This window comes from Syngnathus floridae, unplaced genomic scaffold, assembly GCF_059516105.1.
Source record: "Syngnathus floridae isolate MCC-2025c unplaced genomic scaffold, RoL_Sflo_1.0 HiC_scaffold_33, whole genome shotgun sequence".
NCBI lineage: Eukaryota > Metazoa > Chordata > Actinopteri > Syngnathiformes > Syngnathidae > Syngnathus > Syngnathus floridae.
This window is the reverse complement of record NW_028284062.1, coordinates 483486-499421: the sequence shown is the minus strand read 5'-3', so window position 1 is coordinate 499421 and position 15936 is coordinate 483486. Positions and strand designations below refer to the sequence as shown.

The 15936-nt window shown below is 49.0% G+C and overlaps 1 protein-coding gene across 1 annotated transcript; it reads right to left on the bottom strand.

Moving 5' to 3' along the window:
* Positions 1-603: 603 nt before the first annotated feature.
* On the bottom strand, positions 604-1761 carry LOC148378604 (janus kinase and microtubule-interacting protein 3-like). The gene is made up of 4 exons (XM_088367769.1): positions 1454-1761; positions 1172-1234; positions 987-1085; positions 604-897 (listed from the first exon to the last, which is right to left on the bottom strand). The coding sequence occupies exons 1-4, from the start codon at positions 1520-1522 to the stop codon at positions 604-606; spliced, it is 525 nt and encodes a 174-aa protein (XP_088223895.1). The 5' UTR covers positions 1523-1761.
* Between the last annotated feature and the right edge of the window lie 14175 nt (positions 1762-15936).

The window sequence follows — 15936 nt, the reverse complement described above, 5'->3', positions numbered from 1 at the left end:
GCGCTCCTAAGCTCTTCTCTCTGATCCGCCGTCAGCACGTCATTCACGCCAGCGTGGCTGGCTTTTTCGCCGTCCGTGGCGGGGCAGTCCCGCTGCGGTAGCGCCTCGTACAACATGGCCTCCAGCTCCAGGATCCTCTGGGCCGCAATCCTCGTCCATCAGTGGTCCGGCGGGAGATTTGAGGGCGGCTTACCTTATGAGCCTGGTCCATGGAACACTTCCTGAAGTCCAACTCTTCATCCAGGTAGCCCTTCTGCTTGCAGAACATATCCTAGCACAGCTCAAGGTCAGAATTGTTGGGGCACATTGCCGGAGTTCCCCTTGGCTGATGTCGCGTGTCTGTCTACCTTCTCACTTTCAATGTCCAACATCTTCTGTTGAAGTGCTGACTTGGTCACTTTGATGTATTCTAACCACTGAGGAAAGGCTGCTGTCACATAAGCAGAATGCGAGAGCGTGCGTGGACGTGCGCGTTACCTTCTCGGCTAGGGTGAGAAGGGTCCTGGCGTGAATCACGACCACCTGCTCCTCGTTGGTGAGATTCTGCAAGAGCCCAAAGGCACAGCGTCAACAAGCTTCTTTCAGCGCAAAGCCTTCCAAAAGTCACATTTGAGCCGCCGAGTCTCGTGGAGTGCGAACATAAGGAGTTCGACATACACTTACGGCGTTATAGCCCAGGATGTCCAGCTTCTTCATCAGATCACTGATGACGATGTCCGGGGGAAAGGCGCAAGGAGCAATGTAAGGTGTTCTGGGACCTCGGGTTAAGGTTAGGGTTGCGAGGGACGCCTTACGTACGCTCACGCCCTCGGCCTCGCAGTAGATCTGCAAAGGGCTGAGGCCGTCTGGGAAACGGACTTGCAGAAACTTCAAGACGGGGGAGCGCCACTCCCTCTCCTGAAAGGCAGAGGCATGCATCCGTCCGTCCGTCCGTCCGTCCGTCCGTCACATCTCTGGCCTCAACACGCTTGTGCGAGTCTTCCCACCTCCATCTCCAGGATGCGGAACTCAAGCAGTTCGTTTTGGTCTCGGATATCCTGGATGTGCTCTTTCAGACGCGCTTCTTCCGCCTCCATCCGCCTGACCTGAAAAGACAGTCAGACCTCATCTGCGGGGCTTCCCGACAGGTGTGACGCCAAGCGACTCCGCCCAGCGCCTTTCTTTCCGTCACCTTTTCGGCCAACTGCTGATTGCTCTGAGGCAGCAGCTGCTTCTCCTCCACCCACTTGACATTCTAGAAGAGACAAACGCGTGGACAGCTTTGGAATGTTGTGTCATTTTCATCCACAAATTCTTTGGTTGACTGGAAAATGACATTTGCTTTTCTCCGCATTTTCCCAGCCACGTTCGGGGGGGGGGGGGGGGGGGTTGGTCCAGTAATGCCAGACGGATGAGTGACTGAAGAATGTAGCTATTTTGTCTGAGAAAAAGGTGTGCTCATTGATGAGCTTACCTGTCCTTGTTGCTTCAGCGCTGACTCCAGATCTGCTACTCTGCTTTGATAGTGACCCATTTCTACCATCAGCTTTTCTCTGGTCTGAAAGGAGGAGGAGGGAGGCTCCTCCTCCTCCTTTCAGACCAGAGAACACCCGAGGCTGGGTGAGAACGGGGAGGCTGCGACCCGGCCGGGGGTTGCGGGAAGGGGCGCCACCTTGATCTCCTTCTCGGCGTCGTAGTCCCCTTTCGCTGGTCTGGGCTAGCAGAGCGTAGGCTCGTTGCAGCGCTTGATATTCTTGCGTCAGCTGGCGGTAGCGAAGCTCCGCCTCTTCATGCACACACCAATGCAACACAGCACTAGTACCAGAATCAGTCAGACCGGCGACAAAGCACCCGCGACGCAAAGACGAGTCCGATTCCAGGCTGAAGAGGAATGTTTGGTGCCAATACGCTGGCAGAAATGGCGGGCTACCTCTTCGGGTTCCGTGTCGGGGGTTCTGTCGGTGTGAAAAGACAAGGACGATCCGTCCGAGTCCACCAACACGTCTTCGTCGTAGCCGTAAAATGTTTCGATGACCTGCGGGCGCGGAAGCGAACATCTCTCTGAACAAACTGAAGCGACACCTCACGATGAATCGACGAGAGGAACGATAGCGAGAAAAAGGCCATTTCATCTTGCGCAACACCAAGCAGCCGCAAACAAACAGACTCACCTTGCAGGACCTCACGCTTTGTTCCTCCTCAGAGATTCTCGACGTCGGTATCGTAGCAGCAAATCTCTCTCCTGTCGACACAAATAATCCGCCTTTGAGATTCTTTGGATGCAAAGGGAACGAACGGCTCCGGCGCAGAAACAAACGCGACTCACAATGACATTTCTGACATGAGCTCCTGTCTCCAGAGCCTGAAAAACACGTCACCGGCGATGATTGGAGGGACGCTCGTCTTTTCCAAAAGTGACAACTACAGGGTGTGTCAGGGTTTTCCAGATTATCTTTATCGTATCATTGTGTTGCTTTGACTTTGACTGCGACCTGTAATAAATAATATTATTTATCCCTTATTTATCCCTATCGCTTATCCCTTCCTACACAAAGTCGTAAAACACCCCTTGCTATGTTTTGACTAGAGGTCAAGGGCTTCCTCTATTCAATCCACTCTTACACCCACCCTGTTTCTCTTAATTAAAATGCTCGTGCAGGAGCCGAGAGTCAGACTTCATTCGTACAACGGATGGACTCTCCACCTGCAGGTGTCCAAAAGAACTTACTTGTCTCCCGTGTGGTTCTTGCAAAATAAGTTGGAGCGAGCGCAACTCTAACAGGGTGCATTTTGCCACTAGCTGCCTACGGACAATGACGTCGCGCTCGCGGCTCATGGTTGACGGGCTGAGCAGCCGGGCAAGTCCGTCGTTTTCAGCGCACAGCGAGTGGCAAAGGCGCTGACAAAACGGGAGCTTTGAGCTGCTGAAAACGGCAAAACAAGTCTAAAGCGTGTTCAAACGCGTGCGCACAATGCTCCTGCTTGAAAGGTCGGAATTTAAGGGGCCAATTTTTTGGATGGCGGCCGCCGGCCAAGCTTTGGACGGAAAAGGTTTCCTGGCGACAGCGAGCGAGCGCGGCGCTGCCGTACGTGCACCGAGTCGCCTGCCTGAAGACCTTGGACAAGTCGTCGATGATGTGCCGCTGCTCCACAACTTGAAGGAACTCCATTTCACCGTCCTGCTGGCCGCAACCGCGGTCCAGGTCATTGAGCGAACTAGGCCTTCTCTGTGGAACACAAATGCAGTGGACTCTGTTGGCACGCCGCCGTTGTCCGCGTCGACTTACCAAGCTTGCCATCTCCTCGTTCTCCTGGGTGACAAAGCGCACTTTGTTTTCAAGGCGACACAGCACCAGCGAGAGTTCTTCATTCTTCCTGCTCAGGCGTTTGTTTTTGTACAGGAGTGGCAGAAACTGGCTTTCTGTTTCTCTCAGTCGCTTTAGCTGCAAGCATGAAGTGCGGGATGTGAAAGACGCACAACACGCGGGCCAGAACGTATCCATTCCTTTTGCATCGGTTTGAACGGAATCGTGGCTTTGGCTCCCAATAAAAGACATCTACCAGGCAACCGACTCGCCGCGCCGCTCAACTAATAAGCAAGCGCAATGGGTGCCTCGCTGGATGGCGCGCATCAAACGTAGCGCAAACCTTCAAGCGTGCCGTCAATAAATTACCAGTTCATTGCGCTCTTCAGAAAGCAGGGCGTTTCGATCCTCCAGTTTCCTGATGACTGCGCTGAGCTCAGCGATTTTCAGATGAAACCGTCGCGTGTCCCGATCCTCCTGAGACTGAAAACGCCCCGCAACACACACACACAAGCACTCGTTCAAAGTTCAAAACTGTTTTTGTGCTACCTTCCTCCAGCAACGAACTAAGTCATGCGTACTGCAAGTGTGTGATGAGGTGGCTTACGCAATGAAGAGGATTGCTAGTAGCGGCGTTGACCCCACTTCCAGGGTAGTTTAGGCCCGCCCTTTGGGAATCCCTCAGGGCAGCGATCTGCTGCTCGGCAGCCTGAGTCTGCAGCTGAAGGCGGTGGACGTGGCCGGCCCCAGGGCTTCATCCAAAACACTAACCGCTCTGTCTTTCAGCTTGATCTCATCCGTCTGGATGTACAAACGGGGAGCGCTCAGGCAGGCGGGCAAACTCATTTGCCAGAATTGTGACAAAAACAAAGAGAGCAACCGGCCAATTTTTTTCTGGAATCGACTAGAACACCTTTGCTGTGACAAAAGCGAAGCGAGCAACCGGACATTTTCTTCTTGTGAAATAGAATAGAATAGAATGCCTTAGGTGTCATTGCACTGCAGGTATACAACGAAATTGGGAACATAGCCACGCACCGCGCATCTGATCAGTCCTACCAGTCGGCGGATCTCCCTCTCGCAGTCTCTCTTGGTTCGGCTCAGCTCCTCCCGATGCTGGTGATGAGCCGATCGGAGCTCGGCCGCTCGGGACTGCCAGGCCTGCTGGGCCGCTGCCAGGGCTTCTTCCGCGCTCCTGGTGGAGGCGACACCGCTCGGTCTCCCGACACCGCCGCGTCTCCTCCACCTCCGCCAGCAAAGCGCCCCCCCTCCTCACCTGAGCAGACATTGCGCCACACCGGGCCGTTGAGACCGCAACGGAGCGCCGCGACGCTTACTGGGGACAAGCTACACAATACGGTAGCGGCCGCATCGAAGCCCGACGTGGCGTGCGGATAGTCAGACACGGATAGAGCGGATCACCTTGTCCATGGAGCCGTCCCTCAGGCTGAGGACCAAGGCATTCAGTCGCTGGATCTCTCCATCTTTGATTTTGATCACTCTCATCAGCTCCATTTCATGCTGCCGCAGTAATGTCTCCCTGGTAATGGCTAACTCTTTCTGCTTCTCCTCATGGAGTTTGCTTTTGAGTTCCGTCATGGCGGCGGTGGCACGGTGGTGCTCCGCCCGCAGGTCCTGACTTCTCTCTCTCTCCAGACAGCTGACCTGACATGACTTAGACTTAGACAAACTTTATTGTCATCTTGTCTGCACATGGTGCATACAAAACGAAATTCCGTTGCATACGTCTTACAACAAAGTAGTGATATTGCAGTTGAATAGAAGTAACATATCCTATGAAAATATATATATATACATATATACTATATATATATATATATATATATATATTAAAAATAAGTATAAAGTGCAGCAGTGATAATTATGCAATAGTGCAAGTAGGCAAAACAGTATTCAAGAGTGTGCAGAGGAATGCTAAACCATGTATTAAACTTCTATTTAAAGGGTTTATACAAGTTCAGTAAAGTTGGTAGTGCGAGATAGCGCAAGATAGAGGTCCGTAGTGTCATAAAGTACAGTTCTGTGAATGTGTGATGCAGAGTTCAGTTTAGAGCTCAACAGTTCTAGTGTTCAACAGTCTGATGACAGCAGGGAAAAAGCTGTTGCAGAACCTGGTGGACCTGCAGCGGATGCTGCAAACCTCTTCCCAGAGGGCAGCAGGGAGAACAGTCCATGGTGGGGGTGTGATGGGTCATTGATGATGTTACGGGCACGGGACATGCAGCGCTGAGATGAAATGTCCTGAATGGAGGGAAGAGGAGCCCCTATGATCCTCTCTGCTGTCCTCACCACTCTCCTCACGTTCTTCCAATCGGAGGCGGTGCAGCCTCCACACCACACAGAGAGACAGCTTGTCAGAATGCTCTCTATGGTGCTCCTGTAGAACGTCCTCATGATGGGTGGGGGCAGGTGGGCTCTCCTCATCCTCCGCAGGAAGTACAAGCGCTTCTGTGCCCTCTTGACCAGTGCCGTAGTGTTCATAGTCCAGGTGAGGTCTTCTGTGATGTGGACCCCCAGGAATTTGGTGGTGCTGACCACCTCCACAGCTGAGCTGTTGATGATCAGTGGAGCGTGGTGAGGCTGTTTTTTCCTGAAGTCGACGATGATCTCCTTCATCTTCTCCTCATTCAGGATCAGGCTGTTTTCTCTGCACCAGCCCACCAGCTGCTCCACCTCCTCTCTGTAGTCCAGGTCGTTGTTGTCTCTGATGAGCCCCACCACCGTTGTGTCGTCTGCTGACTTCACGATGTGATTGGTGGTGAACCTGAGGACGCAGTCGTGTGTCATCAGGGTGCACAGCAGGGGGCTCAGGACGCAGCCCTGAAGGGAGCCTGTGCTGAGGGTGATGACATCAGAGGTGTTCTGTCCGACCCGGACTGACTGAGGTCTGTTGGTGAGGAAGTCTAGCAGCCAGTTGCGAAGGGGGGTGTTGAAGCCCAGGTGTTCCAATTTTCCTACCAGATGCTGTGGGATGATGGTGTTAAACGCTGAGCTGAAGTCCAGGAACAGCCTCCGCACATGGGTGTTCTTCTCCTCCAGGTGAGCCAGGCTCAGGTGAAGAACGGAGGAGATGGCGTCCTGAGTGGAGCGGTTTTGCCGGTCGGCAAACTGGAACGGGTCAAATAATAGGGGGAGTCTGGAAACGATGTGACCTTTAAGCAGCCTTTCGAAGCACTTCATCATAACCGGAGTCAGTGCAACAGGCCGGTAATCATTAAATGAGGTGATTTGAGGTTTCTTCGGCACCGGAATGATGGAGGCAGTCTTAAAGCACGCCGGCACTGTGGCTTGGCCCAGCGAGGTGTTAAAAATGTCTGTGATGACCCCAGCCAGATGACTTGCACATTCCCTGAACACACGCCCAGGAATGTTGTCGGGGCCAGGGGCCTTACAGGGGTTGACTCTCCTCAGGGTCTTCAACACATCGGCGGAGTCAAGGCAGAGTACCTCCTCTTCCTGATGGGGGACAGTTTTAACTGCTGGAGTGCCGTTTAGTGCCTCGAACCTCCCAAAGAAGTTATTTAGACCATTTAGAAAGTCAGCATCAACTACACCCACCGGGGGGGGGGGAGGGTGAGTTGTAGTCTGTAATCGCCCGTATGCCTAGCCACATACTCCTGATGTTTTTGACGTCGTGGAAACGATCCTGAAATTTTCGACTGCGGTCTCGCTTCGCTATCCTGATGGCACGGTTCAAGTTGGCTCTCGCTGTCCTCAGTGTCTCCTTGTCGCCAGACTTGAAGGCAGAGTTCCGCGCTCGTAGCGTTTGACGTACCTCCTCAGTCATCCAGGGTCGTTGGTTGCCCCGGGTGATGATATTCTTAGTGGTGCTGACGTCCTCGGTGCATTTGTTGATGTAGGCTGACACAGTCATGGCACACGCATGTCTAATCTACATCGGGAAAACTGGGAGGGAGGGAGGCAGGCAGGGAGGCAGGCAGGGAGGCAGGCAGGGAGGCAGGCAGTGTCTGTCTGTTGAGGTTTTCACCTTGTTCTTCTCCTGCTGAAGTTCTAACTGGACGTCCATCAGTTTGGTTCTCAGCTCGTCATTGGCGGCCTGAAGGGCGTCCGTTCGCTCCGCCTTGGCCCGCCCTGCCGGAGCTCGTTTGGACATCTCTTACTCGAGTCTCGCCCGGTCGTCAGTCAGAGATCACAACATTTGTACCTGGAGAGCACAAACGCAGCGCTGTTTTCCACTGGCTTCGAACTCAACTTCAATCGGTACCGTAACTTACAACATCATAAACATAGAACTAGCTTGACTTATTCATTGAATAAATGCATTTGGTTCTTCAAAACTGCATCACGCAACATAGCGTGACCGAGACGGCCGTTATCCACCTGCGTGAAGTTATTTGGTGAAATGAATGAGATGTTTAAGACACCATCGTTCTGTCTCTATGTAGATGAAGGGAAATAATCGATTGCTGAAGGTCCAAAGGTGTTGTGATAAACAAATAAACATATTAGTGATTAGTGACATATTTGTGATAAACATATTAGGCAGGATAATCACATATGTTAACGTGACTGCCCACACTGTATTTATTTATGGTTATTTGTTAAATCGAGTACTGTTAGACATGAAATAGGAAGTGTTTAACATAAATGGAAGACGAAAGGGGTACTCACCATTGTAGCTCCTGCTGGTCAATGATACGAGCCTCTTCTTGCAGTGGAAAACATACAGCCAACAAACACCGTGGAACCTAAAGGAATGAAATTAAACATTAACATTTAGCCTCAACCAACATTCACAGATACAACGCAACGCAAACTACACAAACGTAAATCTTTTTAAACACAATGAGTTGTACTTACCGTGTACGCTCTAGACGGTCCACTTGCAAGCGGAAAATAAAGATATTTCTGTTGATAATCGTCGTGTTTGTATCCGGTGTCTCGCTCAAGGCCATTGCGCCCACAGATTTGAATTTTGGCGAGAGTTCAGCCTATTGACGTCATTTCCGCGGTGTAATACCCGCATATCTGAAACGGCAAAGTTAAGAGTAGAGTTAAATAAAGTTTTTAGTCAACGCAATAATTTACAACCGTTGACCAGTCGAAATAATCGTCGAAATTTGGCGTCTGTGGCTGGAAGCAGACGCCGAGTTCGACATTCCTCCCAAACGCCACACTCCCTTGCTTTTCAGGGCTAAAAAAAAACAGTTGTAATTACCTTGTACGCTCTAGACCAGGGGTGTCAAAGTCAAATGGACGGAGGGCCAAATAAAAAAATTAGCTACAAGCCGAGGGCCGGACTGATCGAATGTTCATTGAATTTTTTTTAAATGACGCATATAGTCTAGTGAACCTAATTGAACCTACTGAAAACCTAACAAATATATTCCAACATGATCAGATAAATAAAGCAATATTTTCTTATGGCTCTGTCAATAATCTTTAATTTTCAACAGACACAAACGACAAATTTCCTTTATATAAAAATCCCATAACATGAACATTAAATGAAAGAAACCTGTATTGTTTAAGGCACCATCAGTAACCTATATTTTATATTTTAGCAAAAGTGGGCTAAATTTACTTCAAAGAAAAAAATAATAGCAATTTTCTATCATCCACGCAACTGAAATATTTTTAAAATATAATTGGATTGAAATACAATAAAATAAAGTGCAAAAATCTATTAATCAAAAACAACACTTTCCTCAAGGAGAAGTAACATGCAGTGAAAACAAATATTAAACTTTGACTTTTAAACTTTCTATTTTAGCAAAAGTGGGCTAAATTTACTTCAAAGAAAAAAAATAATTCGCGTCTTTCGTTTCATAATGTCGTCTCAGATTATACTCTTTCAGTACCGCCACACTTTCTCCACACAGAAGACACAGGTTTTCCTGCTACCTCCGTGAACATATACTCCGACTCCCACCTTGTTTGAAACTCCCGGTTCTCAGTGTCCACCTTCCTTTTTGCCATTTTTGATGGGTATCTGAAAGTTAATTTTACAGTTATGCTGACGACTGCTGTGCTAATAATAAACACTGAAATGAAGCAGCGTACTGCTCGGTGCGTCACCGTTGCATTGTGGGAAATGTAGTATTGGTGCGTGTAAAAGATCTGCGGGCTGCCGGCTTGCTGCGGTCTGCGGGCCGGTTCTAATAATAAATCAAGATCATCCCAGGGGCCGTAAAAAACCTTCTCGCGGGCCGGATGTGGCCCGCGGGCCTTGACTCTGACATATGTGCTCTAGACGGTCAAGTTGCAAGCTGAAAACAAAAATATTTGCCTTGTTAGTCATCGTGTTACTAACAGCTGTGTCTTGTTTGCCAGAACTGCCGCTTTCCTACTTCCTGTTGCAAGCCACGCCCACGGATTATAATTTTGCCGTGAGTTCCGCCTATTGACGTCATGTCCGCGTCACATGACTGCGACGTAATATTATCTAAAACTGTTTGTGCGGTATTGTGTTGTTCTGTGCGGTATTGTGTTATTCTGTGCGGCGTCGTGTTGTTCTGTGCGGCGTCGTGTTGTTCAGTGCGACGTCGTGTTGTTCAGTGCGGCATGGTGTTGTTCAGTGCGGCATGGTGTTGTTCAGTGCGGCATGGTGTTGTTCAGTGCGGCATAATGTTGTTCAGTGCGGCATAATGTTGTTCAGTGCGGCATGGTGTTGTTCAGTGCGGCATGGTGTTGTTCAGTGCGGCATGGTGTTGTTCAGTGCGGCATAATGTTGTTCAGTGCGCCATAATGTTGTTCAGTGCGGCATGGTGTTGTTCAGTGCGGGATGGTGTTGTTCAGTGCAGGATGGTGTTGTTCAGTGCGGCATGGTGTTGTTCAATGCGGCATGGTGTTGTTCAGTGCGGGATGGTGTTGTTCAGTGCGGCATGGTGTTGTTCAGTGCGGCATAATGTTGTTCAGTGCGGCATGGTGTTGTTCAGTGCGGCATGGTGTTGTTCAGTGCGGCATGGTGTTGTTCAGTGCGGAATGGTGTTGTTCAGTGCGGCATGGTGTTGTTCAGTCCGGGATGGTGTTGTTCAATGCGGGATCGTGTTGTTCAGTGCGGGGTGGTGTTGTTCAGTGCGGGATGGTGTTGTTCAGTGCGGCATGGTGTTGTTCAATGCGGCATGGTGTTGTTCAGTGCGGGATGGTGTTGTTCATTGCGGCATGGTGTTGTTCAGTGCGGCATGGTGTTGTTCAGTGCGGCATGGTGTTGTTCAGTGCGGCATGGTGTTGTTCAGTGCGGCATGGTGTTGTTCAGTGCGGAATGGTGTTGTTCAGTGCGGCATGGTGTTGTTCAGTCCGGGATGGTGTTGTTCAATGCGGGATCGTGTTGTTCAGTGCGGGGTGGTGTTGTTCAGTGCGGGATGGTGTTGTTCAGTGCGGCATGGTGTTGTTCAATGCGGAATGGTGTTGTTCAGTGCGGGATGGTGTTGTTCATTGCGGCATGGTGTTGTTCAGTGCGGCATGGTGTTGTTCAGTGCGGCATGGTGTTGTTCAGTGCGGCATGGTGTTGTTCAGTGCGGCATAATGTTGTTCAGTGCGGCATGGTGTTGTTCAGTGTGGAAAGGTGTTGTTCAGTGCAGGATGGTGTTGTTCAGTGCGGCATGGTGTTGTTCAATGCAGGATCGTGTTGTTCAGTGCAGCATAATGTTGTTCAGTGCAGCATGGTGTTGTTCAGTGCGGCATGGTGTTGTTCAATGCGGCATGGTGTTGTTCACTGCGGGATGGTGTTGTTCAATGCGGGATCGTGTTGTTCAGTGCGGCATAATGTTGTTCAGTGCAGCATGGTGTTGTTCAGTGCGGCATGGTGTTGTTCAGTGCGACATAATGTTGTTTAGTGCGGCATAATGTTGTTCAGTGCGGCATAATGTTGTTCAGTGCGGCATGGTGTTGTTCAGTGCGGCATGGTGTTGTTCAGTGCGGCATGGTGTTGTTCAGTGCAGGATGGTGTTGTTCAGTGCGGCATGGTGTTGTTCAATGCGGCATGGTGTTGTTCAGTGCGGAATGGTGTTGTTCAGTGCAGGATGGTGTTGTTCAGTGCGGCATGGTGTTGTTCAGTGCGGAATGGTGTTGTTCAGTGCGGCATGGTGTTGTTCAGTGCGGCATGGTGTTGTTCAGTGCAGGATGGTGTTGTTCAATGCGGGATCGTGTTGTTCAGTGCGGAATGGTGTTGTTCAGTGCAGGATGGTGTTGTTCAGTGCGGCATGGTGTTGTTCAATGCGGCATGGTGTTGTTCAGTGCGGGATGGTGTTGTTCAGTGCGGCATGGTGTTGTTCAGTGCGGCATAATGTTGTTCAGTGCGGCATGGTGTTGTTCAGTGCGGCATGGTGTTGTTCAGTGCGGCATGGTGTTGTTCAGTGCGGCATGGTGTTGTTCAGTGCGGCATGGTGTTGTTCAGTGCGGCATGGTGTTGTTCAGTGCGGGATGGTGTTGTTCAATGCGGGATCGTGTTGTTCAGTGCGGGGTGGTGTTGTTCAGTGCAGGATGGTGTTGTTCAGTGCAGGATGGTGTTGTTCAGTGCGGCATGGTGTTGTTCAATGCAGGATCGTGTTGTTCAGTGCAGCATAATGTTGTTCAGTGCAGCATGGTGTTGTTCAGTGCGGCATGGTGTTGTTCAATGCGGCATGGTGTTGTTCAGTGCGGGATGGTGTTGTTCAGTGCGGCATGGTGTTTTTCAGTGCGGCATAATGTTGTTCAGTGCGGCATGGTGTTGTTCAGTGCGGCATGGTGTTGTTCAGTGCAGGATGGTGTTGTTCAGTGCGGCATGGTGTTGTTCAATGCAGGATCGTGTTGTTCAGTGCAGCATAATGTTGTTCAGTGCAGCATGGTGTTGTTCAGTGCGGCATGGTGTCGTTCAATGCGGCATGGTGTTGTTCACTGCGGGATGGTGTTGTTCAATGCGGGATCGTGTTGTTCAGTGCGGCATAATGTTGTTCAGTGCAGCATGGTGTTGTTCAGTGCGGCATGGTGTTGTTCAGTGCGACATAATGTTGTTTAGTGCGGCATAATGTTGTTCAGTGCGGCATAATGTTGTTCAGTGCGGCATGGTGTTGTTCAGTGCGGCATGGTGTTGTTCAGTGCGGCATGGTGTTGTTCAGTGCGGCATGGTGTTGTTTAATGCGGCATGGTGTTGTTCAGTGCGGGATGGTGTTGTTCAGTGCGGGATGGTGTCGTTCAGTGCAGGATGGTGTCGTTCAGTGCGGGATGGTGTTGTTCAGTGCGGCATGGTGTTGTTCAGTGCGGCATAATGTTGTTCAGTGCGGCATGGTGTTGTTCAGTGCGGAATGGTGTTGTTCAGTGCGGTATTGTGTTGTTCTGTGCGGTATTGTGTTATTCTGTGCGGCGTCGTGTTGTTCTGTGCGGCGTCGTGTTGTTCAGTGCGACGTCGTGTTGTTCAGTGCGGCATGGTGTTGTTCAGTGCGGCATGGTGTTGTTCAGTGCGGCATGGTGTTGTTCAGTGCGGCATACTGTTGTCCAGTGCGCCATAATGTTGTTCAGTGCGGCATGGTGTTGTTTAGTGCGGGATGGTGTTGTTCAGTGCAGGATGGTGTTGTTCAGTGCGGCATGGTGTTGTTCAATGCGGCATGGTGTTGTTCAGTGCGGGATGGTGTTGTTCAGTGCGGCATGGTGTTGTTCAGTGCGGCATAATGTTGTTCAGTGCGGCATGGTGTTGTTCAGTGCGGCATGGTGTTGTTCAGTGCGGCATGGTGTTGTTCAGTGCGGCATGGTGTTGTTCAGTGCGGAATGGTGTTGTTCAGTGCGGCATGGTGTTGTTCAGTGCGGGATGGTGTTCAATGCGGGATCGTGTTGTTCAGTGCGGGGTGGTGTTGTTCAGTGCAGGATGGTGTTGTTCAGTGCAGGATGGTGTTGTTCAGTGCGGCATGGTGTTGTTCAATGCAGGATCGTGTTGTTCAGTGCAGCATAATGTTGTTCAGTGCAGCATGGTGTTGTTCAGTGCGGCATGGTGTTGTTCAATGCGGCATGGTGTTGTTCAGTGCGGGATGGTGTTGTTCAGTGCGGCATGGTGTTTTTCAGTGCGGCATAATGTTGTTCAGTGCGGCATGGTGTTGTTCAGTGCGGCATAATGTTGTTCAGTGCGACATAATGTTGTTCAGTGCGGCATAATGTTGTTCAGTGCGGCATGGTGTTGTTCAGTGCGGCATGGTGTTGTTCAGTGCGGGATGGTGTTGTTCAGTGCGTTATAATGTTGTTCAGTGCGGCATGGTGTTGTTCAGTGCGGCATGGTGTTGTTCAGTGCGGCATGGTGTTGTTCAGTGCGGCATAATGTTGTTCAGTGCGGCATAATGTTGTTCAGTGCGGCATGGTGTTGTTCAGTGCGGGATGGTGTTGTTCAGTGCGGGATGGTGTTGTTCAGTGCGGCATGGTGTTCAATGCGGAATGGTGTTGTTCAGTGCAGGATGGTGTTGTTCAGTGCGGCATGGTGTTGTTCAGTGCGGCATAATGTTGTTCAGTGCGGCATGGTGTTGTTCAGTGCGGCATGGTGTTGTTCAGTGCGGCATGGTGTTGTTCAGTGCGGCATAATGTTGTTCAGTGCGGCATGGTGTTGTTCAGTGCGGCATGGTGTTGTTCAGTGCGGCATAATGTTCAGTGCGGCATAATGTTGTTCAGTGCGGCATGGTGTTGTTCAGTGCGGGATGGTGTTGTTCAGTGCAGGATGGTGTTGTTCAGTGCGGCATGGTGTTCAGTGCGGGATGGTGTCTTTCAGTGCGGCATGGTGTCGTTCAGTGCGGCATGGTGTCTTTCAGTGCGGCATGGTGTCGTTCAGTGAGGCATGGTGTTGTTCAGTGCGGCATGGTGTTGTTTAGTGCGGCATGGTGTTGTTCAGTGCGGGATGGTGTTGTTCAGTGTGGCATGGTGTTCAGTGCGGCATGGTGTTGTTCAGTGCGGTATCGTGTTGTTCAGTGCGGTATCGTGTTTCTCAGTGCGGTATCGTGTTGTTCAGTGCAGTATCGTTGTGTTGTTCGTATTGTGTTTAACACTTAGCCTCTAACACTTAGCCTCTAACACTTAGCCTCTAGCATCTAGAAGGTAAATAAATAGGAAGGAAGGACTCACCGGTGACGTCTTCGCCCACGTCCAAGCGTTGTACTTTGTATTTTCATCCTTCTGACAGTGGAAAACATAGCCAACAAACACCGTGGAACCTAAACGAATGAAAGAAAACTATCATTTGGCCACAACCAACATTCACAGATACAACACAATGTGACGTGCGGGGTTGAGGTTAAAGGTTGAGTGAAGGGCCCTCGTTTTAAACTACTTTTTTGAAAAGGATTGGGAACAAGTAAGACGTATTTAATTTATTTAATGGGAAGTAGTAAGAGCTATTGAATTTAATCTATGTATTATATTCTATTGTATTGTATTCTGTTGTATTCTTTTGGATTGTATTCACACTAACCCCACTAAAACTTCAGCCCACAAAAACTCGCCTCTGGCGCCTAGCCTCTGGCACTTAGCCTCTAACACTTAGCCTTTAACACTTAGCCTTTAACACTTAGCCTTTAACACTTAGCCTAGAAGGTGAATAAATAGGGTTAAAGGTGGAGTGAAGGGACCTCGTTTTAAACTACTGTTTTGAAAAGGAGTGGGAACAAGTAAGACGTATTTAATTTATTTAATGGGAAGTAGTAAGACTTATTAAATTTATTTAATCTACTTTTCTTCCCAGGCAAAATTTGATGTGCTGCAATTCCAAATTTCCAAAGTGAATGAAGGAATGAAGTCCTTTAAATTATGATTTTGTATAAATACTAGGCATTAACACAAAATCGACGGCACAAAATGGGCAGACTTTACTTGTTTGAAAAGGACTGGTTACAAGACAGACTTTTTTAATTTATTTAATGGGAAGAAGACTTATTTAGTTTAATTGATCTATTTTTGTTCCCTGCCAAAATTCGATTTGCTGCAATTCCAAATTTCCAAAGTGAATGAAGGAAAGAAGTCGTTTAAATTATGATTTTGTTTAAATACTAGGCATAGACACAAAATCTACGGCACAAAATGGGCAGACTTTACTTGTTTGAAGAGGACTGGTTACAAGACAGACTTTTCTGATTTATTTAATGGGAAGAGGACTTATTTAGTTTATTTAATCTATTTTTGTTCCCTGGCAAAATTGGATTTGCTGAAATTGTATTTTGCCAAATCTCGATTTGAGACCTGATAGGAAGTATTAAACGCTTAGTTAAATCATTACAAGTTGGTAATAAGAGCGAGTAATGTTGGTTGAACCGATGAATGAAGGTTGAAAGCAATTTAAATTATGACTTTGTATAAATACTAGATATTAACAGAACATCTACTGCGCAAAATGGGCAGAGTTTACTTGTTTGAGAAGGAGTGGCTTATTCAAAACTAAGATTTATGTAATCTGTTTGTTCCCAGGCAAAATTGGATGTGATGCAATTCCAAATTTCACCACATGATGGTGCCCAATTTTGACTTCATAGGACATATTAAACACTTAGCTTGTTATTATGTTCAAGGTAATCAGATTTGTTTATCATTCTAATAGCCTCTTCAAAACTATTCTGGATTACTACTTTGGATCTATTCTACATTACTTGGCAACAACATACTCTGTAACAGATTAGGCAGTATAATCACATATGTTAACTTGAGAGTGCCCACACTCAATCTACTT

Coding starts and splice junctions, on each gene's coding strand:
- LOC148378604 (XM_088367769.1), bottom strand. CDS start 1,522: ATGGTAGAAATGGGTCACTATCAAAGCAGAGTAGCAGATCTGGAGTCA. Junction 1,235..1,453: donor CGCTGAAGCAACAAGGACAG/GTAAGCTCATCA, acceptor TGTCTCTTCTAG/AATGTCAAGTGGGTGGAGGA. Junction 898..986: donor TCCGCATCCTGGAGATGGAG/GTGGGAAGACTC, acceptor TCTGCCTTTCAG/GAGAGGGAGTGGCGCTCCCC.